The 20,283-nt window shown below is 42.0% G+C and overlaps 1 protein-coding gene across 7 annotated transcripts in view; it reads right to left on the bottom strand.

Annotated features, from left to right (window-relative positions):
* Positions 1 to 1,809: 1,809 nt before the first annotated feature.
* Positions 1,810 to 20,283, bottom strand: part of LOC119917478 (girdin-like) — a 69,612-nt gene continuing 51,138 nt past the window's right edge. The window contains exons 21-38 of one of the 7 annotated variants that reach the window (XR_005447286.1): positions 19,905 to 20,043; positions 19,107 to 19,283; positions 18,814 to 18,975; positions 16,848 to 17,125; positions 16,542 to 16,685; positions 16,195 to 16,381; positions 15,797 to 15,942; positions 15,508 to 15,600; positions 14,825 to 15,027; positions 14,349 to 14,396; positions 12,034 to 12,111; positions 10,023 to 10,259; positions 9,733 to 9,786; positions 7,455 to 7,544; positions 6,689 to 6,969; positions 5,630 to 6,083; positions 3,674 to 3,779; positions 1,810 to 2,989 (exon numbers count right to left, since the gene is read on the bottom strand). Coding sequence is in view for 5 of the 7 variants with exons in the window: in XM_038737827.1 (XP_038593755.1) it covers positions 5,172 to 6,083; positions 6,689 to 6,969; positions 7,455 to 7,544; positions 8,198 to 8,284; positions 9,733 to 9,786; positions 10,023 to 10,259; positions 12,034 to 12,111; positions 14,349 to 14,396; positions 14,825 to 15,027; positions 15,508 to 15,600; positions 15,797 to 15,942; positions 16,195 to 16,381; positions 16,542 to 16,685; positions 16,848 to 17,125; positions 18,814 to 18,975; positions 19,107 to 19,283; positions 19,905 to 20,043 (3,316 nt within the window). In the remaining 2 variants the exon portion in view is untranslated. Of the gene's footprint in view, positions 2,990 to 3,673; positions 3,780 to 3,831; positions 6,084 to 6,688; positions 6,970 to 7,454; positions 7,545 to 8,197; positions 8,285 to 9,732; positions 9,787 to 10,022; positions 10,260 to 12,033; positions 12,112 to 14,348; positions 14,397 to 14,824; positions 15,028 to 15,507; positions 15,601 to 15,796; positions 15,943 to 16,194; positions 16,382 to 16,541; positions 16,686 to 16,847; positions 17,126 to 18,813; positions 18,976 to 19,106; positions 19,284 to 19,904; positions 20,044 to 20,283 lie in introns of those variants that run through there. The other 6 variants (XR_005447287.1, XM_038737827.1, XM_038737823.1 and 3 more) reach the window with 6 other exon arrangements.

Genomic DNA, 20,283 nt, shown 5'->3' with positions numbered 1-20,283 from the left:
ACACACACACACACACACACTACTGAGCCTCATTTTGACTTGTTTTAAGGACATTACGTCAAAGTTGGATCGGCCTATAATGTGGTTTTCCGCTTTGACTTTGAGTGTGACTCCAAATCCAGACCTCCATGGGTTGATAGATTTGATTTCCATTGATAATTTTTGCGTGATTTTGTTGTCAGCACATTCAACTATGTAAAGAAAAGAGTATTTAATGAGATTATTTCATTCAGTTCTAGGATGTTATTTTAGTGTTCCCTTTATTTTTTTTGAGCAGTGTATTTTGTAATATACATCTGAATCTGCAGAGTAACAATAACTAAAGTTATCAAATAAACGTAGTAAAAGTAAAAACAATATGCATCTAAAATGTAAAGTAAGTATAAAGTAGCATAAAATGGAAATACGCAAATTATACTTTAGATAGTTAATTTCCACCACTGTATTACAGCACACTTAAATAGTACAGGAATGTGGGCTTCTGACTATTGAAAGATTGTGAACCTCCTTTAAGCTTCAGCTCCTGGGTGAAGGTGTGAAGATGTGTTTTCATACCTCTGATTCATGATGAAATCTTTCCTCACCACTCAGACAGGACATGATGTGTTCGCCTGTGGTGGCTCACAATACATACGCGACCAAGGACATGATGTTTGGAGATGTGGAGTTTCCTTGTCAAATATTGCTGGGTGGAAAAAGAGCTTACCAAGAGGGACAATTCAACAACTGGCAGCTCCTCACAGATCTACCCATCTGTGTTTTGTTCATGTTCTGTTTGAGGCCCTACAAACCTTCACACGTTTTCTCAATTATTCTGCATTAGACCTCAACGCAATTGAGAATCAGAACAAGAGAACCACCTGAGAATCAGCCACAGTCAGTAAAAGCACCTGATTAATCTGTACAATTTTTTTTCAAGCAAGGACCTTCCCTTTGATATAAATCAGTTCTGCAAAAAGCTTTTTGTACAAAAACCCCAAACAAATTTTGCAAAAAATACCTGAAATTACACCACAAAGTATTGATTTTTTTTTTTTTAAGAGGGGAACTGCACCAATTTTACACACTTTCACACACACTCTTTTTACAGGTCTGAGGGAGTTATACAAGTCTAAAAATTAAAAGAAATCTAAAAAAAAGGTGTGGAGACGCAAAGCAGCGAGCTTAGCGTTTGAGTTGCAATGTGGGCAATGTAGGCACCTGGTTTGGACAAGAAGAATACATGGTATAAAAAAAAACACAATATATCTGGTTCTTCTACATAGACTTTGATTAGTTTATTTAAAGACCTATTCACCGAGTGAATTGCTAAACCAGTACTCTGTGTTAACCAGGATGTTGTCCTGGACCAGAGTATCAGAAACCCTTCTTAATATATTTTAACACAACAACGTCCTTAATGACGATATAATTGAATCAACACCTCTCTGACAGTATCAACAAAACCAGGGTAGGATATCCTTTAGGGCTTTTGAAATAGAAAGCACAAGGTGATACAGGTGCATCTAATGAACAGGTAAGACTCAATTTGCTACAATATTTGCTCCATCTCAGCTAAGGGACTTTTTTTTAAAGGAAATTCTACACTTCCACATGTGCACTTCTACAAAAGGGAAAAAGTTTAGTGCAACACTGAAAAAGAATGAAGAAAATGGTGGAGCTTTCTTCCACCATTTTCACTCTTGTAAAGGTGTGTAGACTCCTTACCCAAACTTAATTTTAACACGAGGAACATATTCCTGTGTTCCTAAAAACAACATGAACATTTGGATGTTCCGGCATAAAAACAGAAACAAAAAGAGCACACAGTAGACTTCATGATTTTTAATTACATCAAATGGGTTTATGTAAAAGTGGAAAAGGAGGAAAACACTGGGTCTCATCACCACCACCATGTTCAACACAGCAACAGAAATCTGCACGTTCCGTATGTGATGGAGCAGATTACAGGTCACCTATACAAACAGATTTATTAACAGTTTCTCACTGCATGCCTCAGAAAGTAAATACACAATACTGTGATGGTATGATGTCAATGAACTATGAGGGTGCTCTAACTGTTATTTGATCAAGGATCTATGATGATATATGATTTCAGCTAAGATGAACAGTGTGTAGGGGGTTTGTTTCAGGATGTCTGTCTGTGGTGGCATGAGCTATGGCTGCCAACTGTCATATAGGTGACCTGGAACACTCCCCAAGATAAGTCTCTCTCGCACTCAGATCACACAACCGTCACTCATGATTGGCAGTCAACAGACGCCAATCAATCCCACAGCTGTCATGGCTTCCTGTCCAAGTCCATTTGGCATCCTGGCAAGTAAAATCCCCACTGAACACTGTCCTCCTCTTTGATTGGATAAAGGAAGTGGGGTGATTGGCTGATTGCTTCATGCACATTGTGATTATTCAGTCTGATAGCAGGTGGAAATGTTCAGTGCTGACATGCTATGAAAATGTTTTGTACGAGCCTGCCTGAATGTTATTTTTGCTTGTGCATGCTGCCCATTTACAAAAACATTTTTTTATGGTCATGGTGTTGGGCAGAATGTCTGACTGTCTTTGAAGTTACACAGATGATCCAAAAAGGAGTCATCAGTCTGGTTTAAGATCGCCCTTTTGGCTGTTGTGTGAACATTGGCACTTTAATCTTAAATCCGTTGACTAGTGCACATCTAGCAGTCCGTCACACTGAAGGACACATGGCAGTGCAATCTGCCACATCTTTAGTCTTTATAGAAAAAAAGAAAAAAAACTGTCACTGCAACATTTTTAATATTTTTCTGTCATTTCCTTGATTCAAGGAAGAAAAAACAAAACAGAGAAGGAAGCCACATTTCTCTACTGAAGTGTCCTGGGTTTCAAAAAAAAAAAAAGAAACAGGGAAGAAAATGGAAACTGGCATATACAATCTTTTCTCACTGTAGACGGTCTCAGCAGATTAACTCTACTTGGCTTCAGACACACAGCTCCAAGGCCACCTTTCTCTCTGAGTCCCAGGCAAGCAAAGGAGTGGAAAGAGTAAGAATAGAAAGAACAATAGACAGATTAGAAAGTAAACAGTAAACAGAAGAGAACACAACATAAAAAAGAGAGAATAAAGAAGATTAAAAGTCAGAAACTGTTTCAGTAGACAGTGATATACAAGGAGGCAGAAGAAAACAGCCAGTCTGGATCTATGTGCGTTATCAAGGGAACAAGACGGGGGAAGGATTTCAGCGCTACACCGAAGCCATGCAGCAACAACACGCAGCCTGAGAACAGCAAAGGGCCTATTTTTTTTCCACCACCAGGAAACACTCAGCAGTACCTACACCAACACCACAAGAAGCATCGTAGAGGAGGGATACGTTGAGGTGCTGGAGTCATAGGACTTCTCTTGGGGGTTTGGGGACACAAACAGGCAAAGCGTTCACACACTCAGAGCAACATGGCAAAACGGCCCATATGCCATGCAGGGTCCTGTCAGGCTCTGTGAACAGGCGTTTGGCACCACAGGGTAAGTGGGTCGACGAACAGGACAGCGGGGATGGGGTTTGGCTTACGAGAAGCAGGGGAAGCAAGTGCACAGCAGGATGGATGACATCTGTTACACCATGTTTTAGGTTCCCATGGAGACAAAACTCAACCCCCCCCACCCCCCACCCCCCCCACTCGAGCAGCACTCACTCACCACGCGCTCACAGCATGGTAGCAGACAGACGAGGGTGGTGGGGGCGGGGTTTAGCAGCTTTGCTGCGGCTCCCCGCTCCTGCTTTTAGACTTTCTGCCCTCCACATCTGTAGGACAAAGGCAATGTTTATGTTACATCTGTAAACAGTGACAAAAACATTTGACTTTATACCTGAATATAATGTAGATTAAGATAAATAAAACAATAGAGCACCTATAAAACAGCCAAGTACAGAGTACAAAAGCAGAAATAAATAAGCATCTAGAGGCAGACAGTATTACTAGTATTGGCACATAAAGCAGTGCTCGTCTTTGATTATAACTTAATGATTACAACAATCTGTACAAGAGCTTGTCAGTCTAAAATACATAAACCAAATATTAACCATTCTCAAGTTGTGGTGCAGTTGTGGTCATCAGGAATCAGGATGAGTAAATAAGTTTCCAGATACCAAAGGAAATGATGTTAGCTTCATTCACAAAACAATCCGATCACTGAAAACTATTCTCAACTTACTATATTGACTCCCTGTTTCACCAACTATCAACGAAAACATACCCCACTACCTTCATTGTCAACTTTCACTTAACCAGCTTTACCTTCCCTCAGATCATTTGGGAACGAAGCGTCGTCATTTTGTCACCAGCCCAAGAGGTCAGTGACGACCCACCGGAGCAAATGCCCAAGACAATATACACAGATATATAAAAGAAAATACAGAAAAGGTGTCAAATAAACAAAAACAAACAGTACACACTGGCAATACAAAAAAAAAAAAAGAAAGAAAGAAAAAAAAAAGATAAACATGATGACCATTTTGATCACAACAATCAAAATGAGCGTTTCAGGTCAGACAGAACAAAGCCGTGCAATTTAGTGGATGATGCAGCAGAGTTCAAAAGCAGTGAAAAAGACAATCCCCCATACATCCAGACATCATAATAAACGTAAAGTGGAAAGTGAATCTATTATCTGACACAGTGAAAATTTTTAATTTGGATTTCTACTGAAAATTGCTCCTACGAGGGCTGTCCCACAATGCTTTGCTCTCTATCAGAAACAGCTATTTATGACATTAAAATGTTCCTGGTGACAGATTATTCAATGTTTCTATTCACGGCTAATTTAAGATTTAAGCTATAAACAGAAATACTAAGGCTTAAATGTGAGACATAAACCCCTAACTGCAGATAATAGTATCGTGTTAGCCAGTGAAATGGATTTGAATAGGAAAATAATAACAAAGGCAGTTGGACGGAAGAACATTCATCAGATTCCCACATCAGAGAAGATAACAAGGCAGAAAACAAAAAGAAAAAAGCAATTCCCCGATCAGCAACATGGCAAACAGAAACAAAGGGGGGGGGGGGAATCACCACACAGAGATAGGGATAATGCTCTAATAAATACATGCAGGCGAGGAGGATTTGTCGTTTATCCTTCCCCTCTTTAAGTCAAGTCTGGTTAAAAAAAAAAAAAGCCAGAACCTCCCTGTCATTCACACACACCCGTACTCATACCACAGGGACTGGTTGTCCTCTGGGCTCAGTGACTGCTCTGAATTATGCACACGATCGGGATCAATGCCCTCGTTGTGCTCTTTCAGACTGGCTGGGCTGGATCTCATCTGGCCATTTGCTTTGCTGTGAGGGGCCTGGTTTTGGGTGGAAATGTTATTCAGGATAGGAGGAGGGTGTGTTTTGTTTGTAACAGGAGGCCCACTGATGTTGCTGACTAGGGTGGGGTTTAGAGACAAGAAGGGGAGATTTTTGCCCGCCGACTCACTAAAGATGGAGTCCATGAACACCGACTCTACAGTAAAGGAAGGGCCGAGGAAAGACTCGAGGGTGGAGAGGTCGGGATCCTCCGAGCTATGGCAAGGTAAGCTGAGTGACTTGGGCAGGGGGGTGGTAGTAAGGTGTCCTTTTAGGTTGGTGCTGTTGGGGTGGTACTCACTGGGTGTAGGCTGGGAGCGTACTGCAGCCTTGGTGGGAGCGACAGCAGGAGAAGGGTCGACGGACACGGGCTGCCGGTTGTCTTTGGAGAGCAGGTCGTGGATGCTGGTGCGCCGCGTGGTGCCCTCGGCGGTGGAGATGACGCTGCTGGCCCGGGGCAGCGTGGAGGAAGCGGAGTCCAGGCGTTCGGAGACAGATGTGGCTTTGCCCTGCGAGGACAGGCTGGAGCGGATCGGGACGGAGCCTTTTACACGGGTGCTCTCCGCCTTACGAAGGGTTGGGCGACCCGGTTGTCCAGCGGATCTCGGCGGGCGATCTGAGCTGACCGCCGCTGTTTTCCCACTGGATGAGCGTAATATGCCCCGGCCCTTTGTGGAAGTGCGTTCTTTCTGCACATGCTCATTAGAAGTGGACAGGCGAGGAGAGTCTACAGTGAGGTTCTCCTGGCTGCCAGACTGCAGAAAGGGCAAACAAACGGTATCAAGTACCATTATTAACATCATACAATCCTTTCATATCTAGGTTTTATATGCTGATGACTTTTAATGTCCCCTAGAGTCTTGGAAATCAGAAAAAAATGTATTAAGAGTGGAAATGATCATTCGATTAGTTGACAGAAAGTTAATCAGCATACTATTTTGATTAGCTGTAAACGAAATGTCAAACATTCTCTGTTTCCAGCTTCTCCAAATTGAAGATTTACTGCTTTTCTATGTCATATGAGACAATAAACCAAAAAATCTTGTGGGCTTTGGTCAGACTTTTTGAAGACGTCACCCCAGAGGTCTCTGAAAATTACAATGTGAATACTTCATTTTTTAAATCACATTAACAGATAAATTTCCACTAATGATAAATGATAAATTGTTAATAAAAGTCCTTGGTAGCTCCAGCTCTAAACTGATCCCCTCATACAATTGCAATCCAGCATCTGAAAACTTAAATATATATCGTATTGACACAGCCAAACAAGCTTGATTGACATCATCTGCAGGTTTTAATCGATCAAAAGCATAAAGGCAACATAAGACATCAGTTCTAACTGAGTTAGAGGCCTCACCTCAGCAGGATCAATACCCTCGTCCAGGAACTGCTGCAGGGAAAGCACCTCAGTGGCTGGGGATCCTGTCTTCCTGATCTGGGTCTGTGCAGAGCTGCCTGCGGCGGTGGATGGGTCGAGGGACCTGCGCAGCTGCAGGGGGCTCTGGTGGGACGAGCGGGAGGATGTGGGCTGCTGGACTGGGCTGCTGCCACTGCTGGACCACACTTCCTGGTCCAAGCTCAGGCTGAACTCTCCACTGCTCTCGCTGTGAGGCCTGCTGAGGCTGCCGTTCATTGTGCCTGTGGGAGGGGGAGGCAGTGATTAGGACATGGGGAAAGTAATCTATGATCTATATCATTCACCACTAGGAACTGCCTTAGTATTCATAAACAATAACAATATATGAAAATGTAGGTAGGGTAGGAGAATAGTGCTCCTACTCTACCTACATTGAACATTAAATTTAATGATAAGGTAATGACATGTAATTTTTGTGCCATGGTAAAAGTGCACCTGTCACCTATTTGGATTTGCTAAATTAATATTTTCACCTGAGCCATTAAAACTAAGAAACTGATCATCCTGATATACTGATTTTGAACAAGAGAAAAAAAAGCAACCCTTAACTTTTAACTCATACCAACTTGATCCAATTTTCACATTGAAGTAGGTTTGAGTAAAGGCATGAAAGAAAAACAAAGGCAGCAAAGGGAGGAAGGTTGAGAGTCATTAGTTGAGGGGAGGAGGAGAAAAAAAAGAGGGGGTATGGGAAGGAGGAGCATACCTTTGCCCTCCAGAGGAGAAGCGAGGTGGGAGTTATTGTTACTATTACTACTGGTAGTCCTGTTGCTATGGAGACTGGAGGGTCTGGAGGCTGGGTAAGGGACAAGAAGGAAGACATACGCACACACATACACAATTAGAAAATATACACACACACACTGAACACATATCCACACAGATATGCACAAAGAGTAACACGTAGGTGCACGCTGACAGTTGACAGAGTGTCTCCTGCTGGGGCAGCAGATGGCACATGCCAGGCAGAGGGACAGGAAGGGTGGCACAGTGCCAGGCTGCAGCCACAATATGTCCAGTCAATAGACAAAGAAACTACTGACTGAGAGGACAGCGACGCCTAAATCCCAGGAGCAGCCCAACCTAGAGATAAAGGGCAACTGATAGAGACAATACTGTGTAACAGAGGATAGACGATAAGAGTGAGAAAGTAAGTCAACTATTAATAAAACGAAGGATTGGGAGGCTTGTGCTGTGTGAAACCAAGGAGGAGGAACTTAGAAGAAAGAAAGGGGTGGTGAAAGTGTGACCTTGCTCTTGACTGTGTTTGTAGCGACAGTCTCAGCTGGAAACCAGGGACCGTGAAATTATTTCAAACTGGTTTTCAGGACATGGATAACACCAAATTAGGATTTAAAATGAACAATTACATTACTGATCTTTGTCAAAGTTCTTATGTCTAGAAAACCAGCCCAGAGTGGGATTTAGTGCAGAGTAGTAGCCACTTACTACAGATGCTACAAGGAACTCTGCACGTAATGCTCAGCTCAGCAGGAGAAGGGCACAGAGCCAGAGCGCTGTTATACACCTTCAGGCCTGATAAAACACACACACACACACACCTCAACACTCAACAGTGGTTATGACATGAATACTCATTACTGCAGCCCACAGAGCAAAGCAAGCAAAGTTTAATGTCGCTTAATGGTTCAAAACACAGATAACATGTAACAAAATTGAGGAAATATCACGGCAGCCATAACAGTAGCTTGAAAAAAATCAATAACATCTTTGGAAGATTACCTACTGGCTGATACATTATAAGTAACGTCCGGTGTGTGAATGAGAGTGGATGTTTCTTCCAGCCATTACAAGATGTACTGGGAAATGGGTCTCACAATAATGTATTGGATTTTATGAGTGCATTCTGGGAATTCATCAGCTAAGTAGAATCCAGGTTGGGCACTAATGCCACGCCAATGTCCTGGGGAACACTTGAATAATGTGTTTGGACTATAGGTCACATACAGTATTTTGATGCCAAGTAGCAGTGAGTCTGGTGTATGAACATTCAGCATTAGTTTAAGAATAACTGCTGGTAGACTCATTTCCTCATTTTCACTGCACGGTGTGGCTTGGCTTTACTTGCTTTAAGTCATTATAGCGAGACCACATGAAACCGCAGTGACATTTTCAACACCACACACTCAATCCTTTTACCGGCAACTAAAACAGAGGAATGTCTGCACTTTGTCAGTTGATCGTTGATTTTGTGGTCTGCCATTTAAAAAAAAATCTGGGTACAGTGAATAACAAAATTGTGGTCGCTATTGATGGCAGCTTGGCTACTTAAATATGGCAGGTTTCAGCAGGATGTCCTTTGCTGCGCAAGTGGCGATTACAGTGAGTATTCTTTCTGACCAATCAGTGGTTTCCAGCAGTCTTTTAGTATCAGCTCAGCTCACTCAAAATACCAGGTACTATCCACATCTTTTGCCAATGAAAACCCCCAAAAAAGGAACAGGTCTGAAGCACCAGGCAGGGAAAATGAAGCATGAAGGTACAAAATGCACTTAAAGTAATAAAAAAAGTTTATCAACAAACAAATCTAATGGCAATGTATAGACCTCGCTCAAGTGCTATGTGTCAGTAGTCTGGTGGCTGTTTAACAACTGGGTCATCTACATTAAAACGGCACAGAACTGATGAATAGTTGGCTGGTCGCAGATTAACTGCCCTGGATAACGTCCTAAAGCCAGAATTAGAGTCAATCCTACTTTCAGTGGAGGCTGATCTCTCTCTCTCTTTTGCTCTCCACTAAAATTGCTTCTCCAACTGTAGATCAGGTTTAATCGAAGTGCAGGAAGGCAGCCCAAAGATTACCAGTGGGACTCCTAAGGACATGACCTGCTTTTTTGGGGCTACTCAGTCTTTTCCTTTTCCTTGTTTGAAAGGGCTTCAGATTCCTGTGCTGGTGCAGAGAGGCTGCTGCAATTACCCATGCTTTGTCTTTTCTCATTTTACACGTCACTGGCAAGTCTTACCTTGACTCTTGGGGTCATCCAAGGAGCCGGCAACATCCTCACAGGAGACATTATCTGTTGAGACAAAGAGTGATGCTACAGCTGCTTTTTCCAATCTGATCTGACAGGATTTTTACCACTTTCAAATGAATCTTCACTAGCCTGCTAAATATGGTTTCAATTACTAGGGGCAAAATAAATACCAAAATATATCTGCAGAGCCATCCTTATACCTAAAATGTGTATAAATAAAATGTCAGATTCTGAATTTGCCTGTTTTTTCCTCTCACAAATAAATCCAGCATCCTGACCTTTGACTTTAAGCCGGAGCTTGGCCCTGCTGTGCCCTGCAGAGGGCAGGGTGAGGGCGGCACAATCAATGGCAGTGGTGGAAAAGGCAAGCTCCTTCATGCGCTGCCCGCCGCGCCTGCTGCTGCCCGGCATGCAGACGTCTCCGGCCTCAGCGCCTTCTAGGTTCTCGATGCTACACGCCCACTGAGCCCCGGGTCCGCCTGCCACCGCCATGGTCTGCAGCAAGTCATTCATAGCTGAATGGACGGACAGAAGGATGAATCTCAGGACAGGAACATTATAAAATTATACATTTTATTACATCTTATCTCGCTTAAAGTCATGGTGCAGATTTTGTAGCCAAAAGGATTTAAAGAAAGCCATATACTTCAGATAATAAAACTGTTAACTTTATATCAGTCATTTTTATGCATCCACTTGGCAACTTGACTTAGCTCAGGTTGCCAAAAGTTGCTTAAGGCTGGAGTACTACCTCTCAAACAGTGGTTTTCAAACTTTTACTTGTTCATAGTGCCTTAATGTAGTGGCCTTATAAAGGAGTAGTAAGCATGGAAAGATGGCAGAGAATTGCCCTTTTTTCTTGATCAAAATTACTATTAGGTCTATCTCAATATTTGATAACAAATTCATCTTAAAGGCACATGCAGGCATACGGTATTATAAAAATAAAAATCAATAAAAAAAGATCTGAATAAATACAAAGTGCATAAAGATGGCGGCTGCATGGTTTGTCATCTTTCATTACCCAGTCAATCCAATCTCAGACAGATTTTTGGGAGAGGTGATACATCACCTTAAGAGGCCACTGTCTTTATACACTTTGTTTACTGAGCTGTATGCAACGGTAGAGAAGCATGAAGGCATGCAGAGCTGCTCCGAGCAGCAGCGGCGGAGGCAGTGCTTTACACAAAAGATCAATGCCAGAATCAGAACGAGGCAAATCCATGTCAGCAGAATAAGATCTGAAATGCAGCACACCGACAGCGGAAAAGAACGACAGAGACAGCAAGAGATACAGAGAGAGAGGGAGTAAAGGCTCCATTTCAAGTCCTCCATGGTGAGTGCGAGTGGCGGTGATCAGGTTTTATTTATTTATTTTTTTTAAAGTCATGCTGTAATCAAAGATGGTAGCAAACACAACCACAGGCGCATGAAAGGCAAACCCGCAGTCTCTCCCACCCTCTCACCTGAATACACAAGCTCACAGACAAACACATTCATAGAGCCTTTCATTCAAGACACACAGACAAAATGAAACCACAGAGCACATGACAAAGCTGCCCGATAAGTTACCCGTTGCATAGTGACACTCAGAACTAAGTGATGAAAATCAAGCTGCTACAAGAGACACAGATCTATAGAAAAAGAATAAAAATCCTACTGTCCGTTTTCGCATCTGCCTTTTATTGTGAGGTTAGTCCTCAATGTTTTCTGCCACCAATACATTCATTTTCATTTGTACACTTGCTTTAAGACAAAATTAGTGACGTTTGTGTTATTCGTTCATCTGTCACTAGTGAGAACAAAGTGACACTAGACTGGTGGAAGGTGATAAAAGCTAAATAGATTCTCTACAGGAAGAAGTGGAGGCGGCAGAAGCAGGGCGGAGGAGGTGATGTGGGGTGGGGGTTACTAGGAAAAAAAATGATAAGGACAGGTCACTGATGTCACCAGATGCAGCATAGGGGTACAGTGATAGTGTAGCAAATTTTAAGCTTGAATCTTTGGTAAAATCGTGTGCAGATATCTCTAAAAGATATCAGATTACATTAACGCTGTGAAATACTCAAAAGTCTGTCTTAAAGATTAAATGGCCAAATTAATGACTGTATGCCTGAGTGGGTTTAAGAGCTGGGACTGAAACCTGAAACTGCCACACTGTCGCTGTCACAACCCCACACTGCAGCTACCCTGAAGCCAGTGACTGTTCCTTCTTTGTTTCTCCTAGAGTGACGATGAGAGGGAGAGGAGGCGGAGGAAGGCTAGCGTGGCAGCTAACAGAGGTCTTACACATGGAGCGCCGGTAGATGGCCTTGGCTTTGTCTTTGTCCTTGGATCTGTTCCTCATGAAAGGTAACCTTTTTATAGCTGTTAGAGTGCAGCCAGAGACGGACAGACAGACAGACAAGGGAGAGAGAGCGACAGAACAAGCCCGAGGGAGGTGGGAGAAAAGAAAACAAAAGAAAAAAGGAGGGCAGAACAGAGGGATGTGGTTAACATTTTCAGAGAGCGTCAGGGGAGACGCAGAGAGAGAGCTGAGCCCCTGGACACTCAAATGGACAACAGACAACAATGCAATAGACATAACCACCACAATATAGGACCTATTTGATTTATCATCAAGTGTTAGGTATTTCAATCTATACAAATACACTCCCTTCTTTCTAGCTCATGGACATTTATTAGCAATGCTGGATGAAGTTAACAGAGCTGGAAATAATATCTCTATAAAAACATGCAGATGTTTTTTATTGTGAAGCTTGTGTTAGGAAGATTACATTCATTCTTATCTCTTTAATTTCCACAGAGATTGTATTCAGCCGCACTGATTTTTTTATTTCCCATTTCAATTTTTAAATGAAATACTTGTTCAAGTGCTTGGTGGCTGGGGTGAAATGCCCCCAGATGTCTTTAAAACCTGAATAATACTTTTAAGGGCAGACTTCTGTACACAGACATGTTAGGCAAATGAATACAAAAATGTAAACACATTATGCAATATACACACACACACACACACACACACACTTACACTATCGGCACACAACAACAGACAATCACTTCCATTAATGGTCATGAGTGTATGTATACTGTATTAACAACTGGCTTTAAAGCATTATATACTGTACACAACAACACAACTGTCAACACATTACCACACCTACATGAACAGAGAGGATGAAGAATATTAAAGGGTGCAATCAGGAGAGTTAAAAGGTCATAGGGCGGGGTAACAGCATCAGGGAGGACTGCAGTGTTTTCATACATAACCAACCATATCTTTCAAGTATTAATGTTTTGTAACTATGGTGTTAATCTAATGTATTCATTTGTTTAATTTAAGTTACATTTCACTTTGCAAAATGGCTTCTTTTTCTTTCTATTCTAGCATTTACTGCTTTTTAAAAATGCATTGTGTTTGTTAGCCAAACATTTCTGTGGTCCCTAGTTTTCCCCAGTGGTGCGAAAAATATACTGACTCACTCATTATACTAGCTTACTAATGCTGGCTATAGCTTTTTGATTTTACACAATATATACACACACATTATATAAAACTTTATATGCCTTTACAGATTAACCTGAAACCAACAGCAAACGTACTTGCTTATTTGTAGGTATAAACCTACTAGACCTCAACTTGTATTCTTTATTCCACATCAACCAAATCCAGACAACCAGGATTTTGACACATCTTGCATTGACTGGAAGTCAGCCACAATACAGTACCATTGCACCTTTTAATAGCTTTGATGCTACATTAGAGGGTGTTTAAATGTCATTTACAGGTGAACTGCACAGATCAGCCAGTTGACATGACTGTAACTGACAGGTTAAGAGTGAACTGGACTTATACAAAAATATACCAAAAAAAATTATACAAAATACACCTGAAGTGTTTTCCAATATGTGAACCACATAAGATGCGCTTGATTCAGCTTGATAACTGACGCTGTTGAAAAGAGTACTCCACCGATTTAACACTGTACTTCAATATTGTTGGAGTAATGATTTATAGTTTAATAAATTATTTTATTATGTCAAATAAAAAACAATGTAGCCGAAATAGAGATATCTGCTTTTTTTATTCCACACATTCTTCTTCATTGTCAAAATCTGGCCCCTTTTTCCATAACTGTGGTACCGGCTAAATATGGTTTCAATTACTAGGGGCAAAATAAATACCAAAATATATCTGCAGAGCCATCCTTATACCTAAAATGTGTATAAATAAAATGTCAGATTCTGAATTTGCCTGTTTTTTCCTCTCACAAATAAATGCAGCATCCTGACCTTTGACTTGAAGCCGGAGCTTGGCCCTGCTGTGTGCTGCAGAGGGCAGGGTGAGGGCGGCACAATCAATGGCGGTGGTGGAAAAGGCTACCTCAGGTTATAGAAATCAAGCGCTCCCTCTGTTGTTTCAAATACAGGAAATCTACTTTTCGAACCCAGTCCGAGGTTCAGAGTCAACCTTGTGGTGCTGCGCAGCTCAACCGTAACCTCTACAACAGCCGAGTGACAGACAATGGACTCACGAAAACATGCCCTGAGGGACGTGACAGTCTGGTTACAAACCCCGCCCACCCTCCCCATCCGCAGCATACCATTGGTGGAACCCTGCCCTTGGGCATGGGACTGCTGCCCTCTCTTCCCTTCGCAGAGAGAGAGAGAGAGAGAGAGAGAGATAAGGAGCAGTTAGGGGAGGAAAGACCCACTCAACCGCTCAAGTAGTACACAATCGCACAAACCTGTGCACACACACACACACACACAAAGTGTGTTTTGGGACTTTGTGGGTATGTGAGTGTGATGATGAGTCTGTGAAAGAGTATCACATGGAATTGCCTGGCAACTATTTTGTTCACTGCTTTCTTTGCATGTACATTTGTATATGAAGTATTTGCTACAGCTACTTTTAATGTAAATTGTTTGTTAGGGTAAATATACTTTTGTACAGGAAATTTGTCTCCTTATTAATCTTGAGAAGTTCCTTCAGTGGCGGTCGAAACTGCAACTACGCTGGTTTGGTTTCTTGGGTCTACATCTGTGTGTGTGTAAAGGTGTTTTCCTTTGTACTCACTGCTGCTCCTCTTTTGTGTAAGTGTGTCGTCCAGCGAGTTGGAGCCAGAGCCTATGGACGAGCTGTCCTGGCTGTCCTGGGGGAAGGTCAGGAAGCCGTCGCCATACTCTGAACGAGAGGGAGTTAGCGTTAGAGAGCGCATCCTCTCCCGGCTCTTCGGCTTGATCAACTTCTTCATCTTCAAAGTGATCCAGTTACCACGCCTACAAAAAAGGACAGGCGAGGGAGAGTGGGCCAGAGGAACAAGGAAAGGCAATGGGACATAAAGTCAATACATACTAACATGAAAAGAACATGAAAGCTTGATGGATTTTTATTTATTTTTATTTGTTCCTTGTGTACTCAATTTTAAGGCTTCTTCTCATAGAAAACTGTTACAGTGTACAGCGGTTTAAAGCTCTGCAGACCATAAATATTTGATGCATCCCTTCCTGAGTCTGCAGTATGAGTGTTTTCTACTATTGCCCCACCTCAGACATATGAGTCAACAAGCAAACAAAATTTTGAATCCAGTTTGCTATGATACACAGACGTGTTGTTTGAGTCACTCAGATTCACATGTGAGGCATTTTTACATTGAGATGTTACACCACTCATGGTCAGGCCATTTCCACAAAATAATTTCTGTTGTTTGTTTGTCAAATATTTTTTAACTTGTGTAACTAGATGAAGTTATTTTTTACCTGCGTGGAGGGGAGGGGTCATAGAACTTGTACTGGTCCATGATCTTCTCCTCCAGCTTCTCTTTCTGTCTCCTCAGCTCATTCAGCTTGTCTCTGATTGGTGAAGACATGATAGATGATCCAGCAAGACAGACAAGAGTGAAAATGCATGCAATCCAAATATAAATACAGCCAATTTCTTTTGACCATCCCATAAATATACACATTGACGGAATATAAAATTAATTGTGGACCAATTCAGACAACATGTTTGCGGTCCGTTATAAAGAAAACATATCAAGGAGTGTACATGTATTGTCTTTGCTCTACGTGGAACAGGTCCTTGCTCTCCATTGTCTGCTCCAGTAGTGTACGATTCTGCAGCATTAGAGTCTGGATCTGGTCCAACAGGTGACGATTCTCCTCCTCCAGGTTTCCTTTCAGCTGGCTCAGCAACTAACACACACACACACACACACACACACACACACACACACACACACACACACACGAGAGATGCTAAGACACCTGGCTCAACAAAAAATATCATATGTAAAAAGGGGTAAACTATCCGCAACACAGCTGGCTTCAGAAGTTGTTTCTTCAAACATTAAGAGGTAAAAGCCAAAAGACAGTTGGCTTCAAAAATGGCACACAAACACATAATGGGAAACCCCCCATATAAAAAACTAAATTTAATCTCCTCACCTCACACTGGTTGGTGAGCTTGGTGGAGGTGATGTCGAGCTGCTGGTACTGCTCCTTGAGTTTAGAGAATTCGGCCTCCAGCTTGGTCTGCTCCAGCGTTGCGCTGTTCAGCTGGCTCTTTATGTTCTTATGGTCCAGCTGGAGATTCTCGTTGTCCTTTACCAGCTGACGATAGCTAGAATTCAGTCTGAGGAGAGAGCAGAAGGACTTCTCAATATATAGACAAAGGGGCTTTTGTAAATTCATAGAAATATGAAAATCATCAAGAGTTTAAAAGGCTGTGACAACATGTTATTCAAATGTTTGTATAGTGGTTAAGATAAAACGGTGATACAGGTTGATCTGACCTATCATTTTCCTCTTTGAGCAGTTTGTACTGGTCAGCTGTGGCTTGGTGTGTTTGGCTCTCCAGCGCCATTTTTCCCCGCTGCTCCTTCAGATTTTTCTCGAGCTCCTCTAGCTCCCCCTTCCTCTGCAGGAGCTGCTTGTACCTTCACGCATAAAAAACACACATTACAAACTTTTCACAGAGTTACATATCTCTACAGCATGGTTGCTTTTATGATATTTTACTATTTCTCTCATAAGGCAATGCACAAAAGAAAAAGTAGTGCCATGAGTAAGACCTCCCGTGATCCTAAACCCAGTCTCACTTGTCCTCCAGGTCCCTGTGCTGCTGCTCCAGGCTCTTGTGGGAGCACTTCAAGCCCCCGTGCTTTCCGATCAGAGCTTCGTACTCGGCTGCCTGCCTCTCGTGGAGCGCCGCCAGCTTCTCATGATCGCGGAGCAGCAGCTCATAGGTGGCCCTGAGCTCCTCTTTCTCCTTCAGAGCTCCCTCACGCTCACCCTCCACGCTGCTCTGCTGGCTCTGCAGCTGGGCGTTCTGGGCCATGAGGGCTGCACTCTGCGAGCTCAGGGTGGAGTTCTCCACCTAAAGGAGAGGACAAAAACGGAGAAGGTGTGGGAGGAAGGAAATGAAACAAGAAAAGAGGATAGGAATGACACGGTAAAAAACATTTTGTAGTCTATATCGGAAATAATCAAAAGATACTTTGATCTGTAATGAGTGATAAGCTCTTCAAATCAAACATCAAATGACAGAAAGGTAAAATAAGTAGAGGCTGTTGCGGTTTTTGTCCATAGGGGGCACTGTGTCTCTGTTGGGTTTGTTATCCCCTTTGCTGGAAGCACCATCTACAAAGCAGCAGCAGGGAAACTGTTTCTTTTCATGTTTCGTTTGTGGTCACAGTGGTTTCCTAGTTTCAAATCCCTCTTCAGTCATGACTAGTGTGTGTATTCACACTCTGATATACACACTCTGTCCAGGTGCTGACACACTTTCTGTACGTGAAAACAGAAAGCTTTTTACTTCCAGTACACACATACCTGCTCACACACACACACGCTACTGCATGGTTAGTGTAAACCCTGCCCATAAGCAGGGTTTGAATTGCTGCCAAACAGGGAGTACAAGTCTAAATCCATACCATGGAGCTAAGCAGCCTGGTTAGGCTACTGCTCTAACAGAGCAATGTTGAAAGTAGGTTGTATTATATATAGTGTCTTACAATATTGCTACAGGAAGCATTTTACATGTGCTACTATCTGATTCTATTGAGCACCTTAGTATAATCATATTTTTATTATTCTGTCTTTATCATAATTATATCATGTGCACCAATATAACTTTACAGTGCATGTATCTTCAGTAGGGATGAACAATTAATCGAAATATTATAGAAATATGCCCTACTGCAATTTTCAAATGACAGGGGGGGGGTGCATAATAAAAGGTGATATGATCATTTTAAATTAAATATTGTTGTGCTACAGAGATGTCCTGGCCTGCACATCATACTCTATGAAAATGAGAAATATAATGGAAAAATTATGATTCCCCATAGTCTCACAAATCATGTCGCACCTGCAAAAATCAATCAAAATAATCGCAATTGCATGTTTTTTCAAAATCGTTCAGCCCTAATCTTCAGGATATATTTTTTCCTTATCCAAATAGAGGGTCTAAAGAGAGAGTGTTGTATGTTGTACATATTGTAAAGCCATTTGAGAATAAATTGTGATTTGTGATTTTGGGCTCTAAATAAAAAAGGCAAAACTGATGATGATATCGGCCTAATAACTATTCAGTCCTTAAATAGGATTAAAACACACAAAAATAAAAATTACATTTCCATCTGCTGATGAAGATCATGCAATATGATTGTAAGCTCCAGAACAGCTAAACCTCAGCTGAACCTTAACCTTAACTTTTATGTCAACACAGACGATAAAATTACATGCACTCTAAAAAAGGTTATCAGGTGGTCCATCTTAATGTAAAATCTTCACTTTCATTAACTCTTTGTCAGTATTTGTTTGCCGTATCAACTGAATGCGCAGACCACAGATTGTAGCGTGGCACATTATTAAAACTAAAATATAAAGTTATTACAGTCTGCTACTCCTTCATGTATTTTAGTAATATACAATGTTATACTGATTACCTGCTTGATTTTGTTAAATTTCAGATGTACACTACTAAACTGGCCGCTTTGTTATCTATATCTGTGGTGTATTTATCTGTTAAAAACTAGTCCTGTAGGACATGTAGGGGATTACCTGCAGCTTGGCGTTCTGCGTCTGTAGTGTCGTATTGTTCTCCTGTAAAGAAGCAGTCTGTCTCTGCACAGCAACTATCTGAGCCTGCAGGTTGGAGCTTTGAGTTTCCAGTTGTTTGAGCTGGCTCCTCAGGGCCGCCTTCTCAGCCTGCAAAGTGGCATTCTGGGAAAAGCGCGTACATAATATAGGACATATGAGAATCCATTCAGAGGAAAGCGCATAACCAAAATGCACGCGTTCACCATTCATACTGCAAAAGTCACATAAGCCATCCCGGTATTGTGCTAACTTACATTCCTCTCCACCTCGATGAGTCTGTCTTTGACTTTCAGCAGTTCCCTGGTGGCTTCATGACTCTCCTTCTCCCATTTACTGACAGACTGAGGGTCCTCCCCTCCTCTAGGGGGTGAGCTCTGCACCATCCTCTCCTCCTCCTCCCTCTGACGCAGCGCCTCATAGTTTTTCTTCACCTGGAAAGAGACACGCACGAAACATGACATTGTGTAGTTTTTTGTGCGCCTTCAGTACAGTAAAATAAATTCCTTCAACATAAATACGTAAACCCAAGACCGCTTTAAATTAAATAGTGAAGGCGCGACTGTAAAAATCACAAAACAAACAACGCAGACTACACTTTTATAATATTTCATGAGTAATGGTTAAGTAATAGACACAGTAAAAGTTCTACCACAGGTGCCTCAACTTTTCCTCTCAACCATTTAGCTTTGGATTGAATTTGTGTCAGCAAGTTCAAAACACAAACGCCTCCCTAAGGAAAGCAGACATCCTCCACTCCACCTCCTTCACAGACTCCTGCCGCCTCATGAATAGATAAACTGGCGATAGAAGTGGAAGAGTGGATGAATAAATAATGCAACGGCCTTGAGCAGCCCTCAGTGTTTTCAGTGTTTCTTGAAAGATTTTGGAACATGCTGTTCTCAAGTGCAGATTGGAGTTTTGGCTGTTTTGGAGGGTAGGCTTTGAGTGTTTCTTTTTATACTGGCTCTTCGGTGTTGTGGTTGAGCAGAGCTTCTCTATGCAGCATATCGAAAATATGGTATGCTTTGGATGTATTTCTATGTGTTACTGACCGTCTTTAGCTCTTGGCGAAGTTGCTGGTTGAGGTTGGAGGACTCCTGCAGTCTGGCCTCTAGGGCGGCAATCTTCTCCTCTTTAATCTCCAATGATGATTTCAGAGTCGACTCCAGTTTGGTTTCCAGGAGCTTAAACCTGAAAATAAATACTCAAATTAGCTGTGTGGGTGCGTGTCCAGTCAAGACCTGTGTTCACACATTTGTAATCCTAAATACAGATAATGCATTATCGTCATAGCCACAGTATAGCAGTGCCAACTGACTTCTTGCCAAGAGTGTAGCAGGTGGGGGAGATATAAGTTCAGAAATCTTCCACAGCATGATTCTGCAAAACACTCAGATTCATTTAAACTTCTCCACCTGATCTAAAATGGGC

The sequence above is a fragment of the Micropterus salmoides genome, unplaced genomic scaffold (assembly GCF_014851395.1).
Source record: "Micropterus salmoides isolate LMB-PRFRI ecotype aquatic unplaced genomic scaffold, ASM1485139v1 Ms_hic_scaffold_22, whole genome shotgun sequence".
NCBI classification, from domain to species: domain Eukaryota; kingdom Metazoa; phylum Chordata; class Actinopteri; order Centrarchiformes; family Centrarchidae; genus Micropterus; species Micropterus salmoides.
Note: the sequence above shows the minus strand (reverse complement) of the source record. Positions and strands in the feature narration are given on the sequence as shown.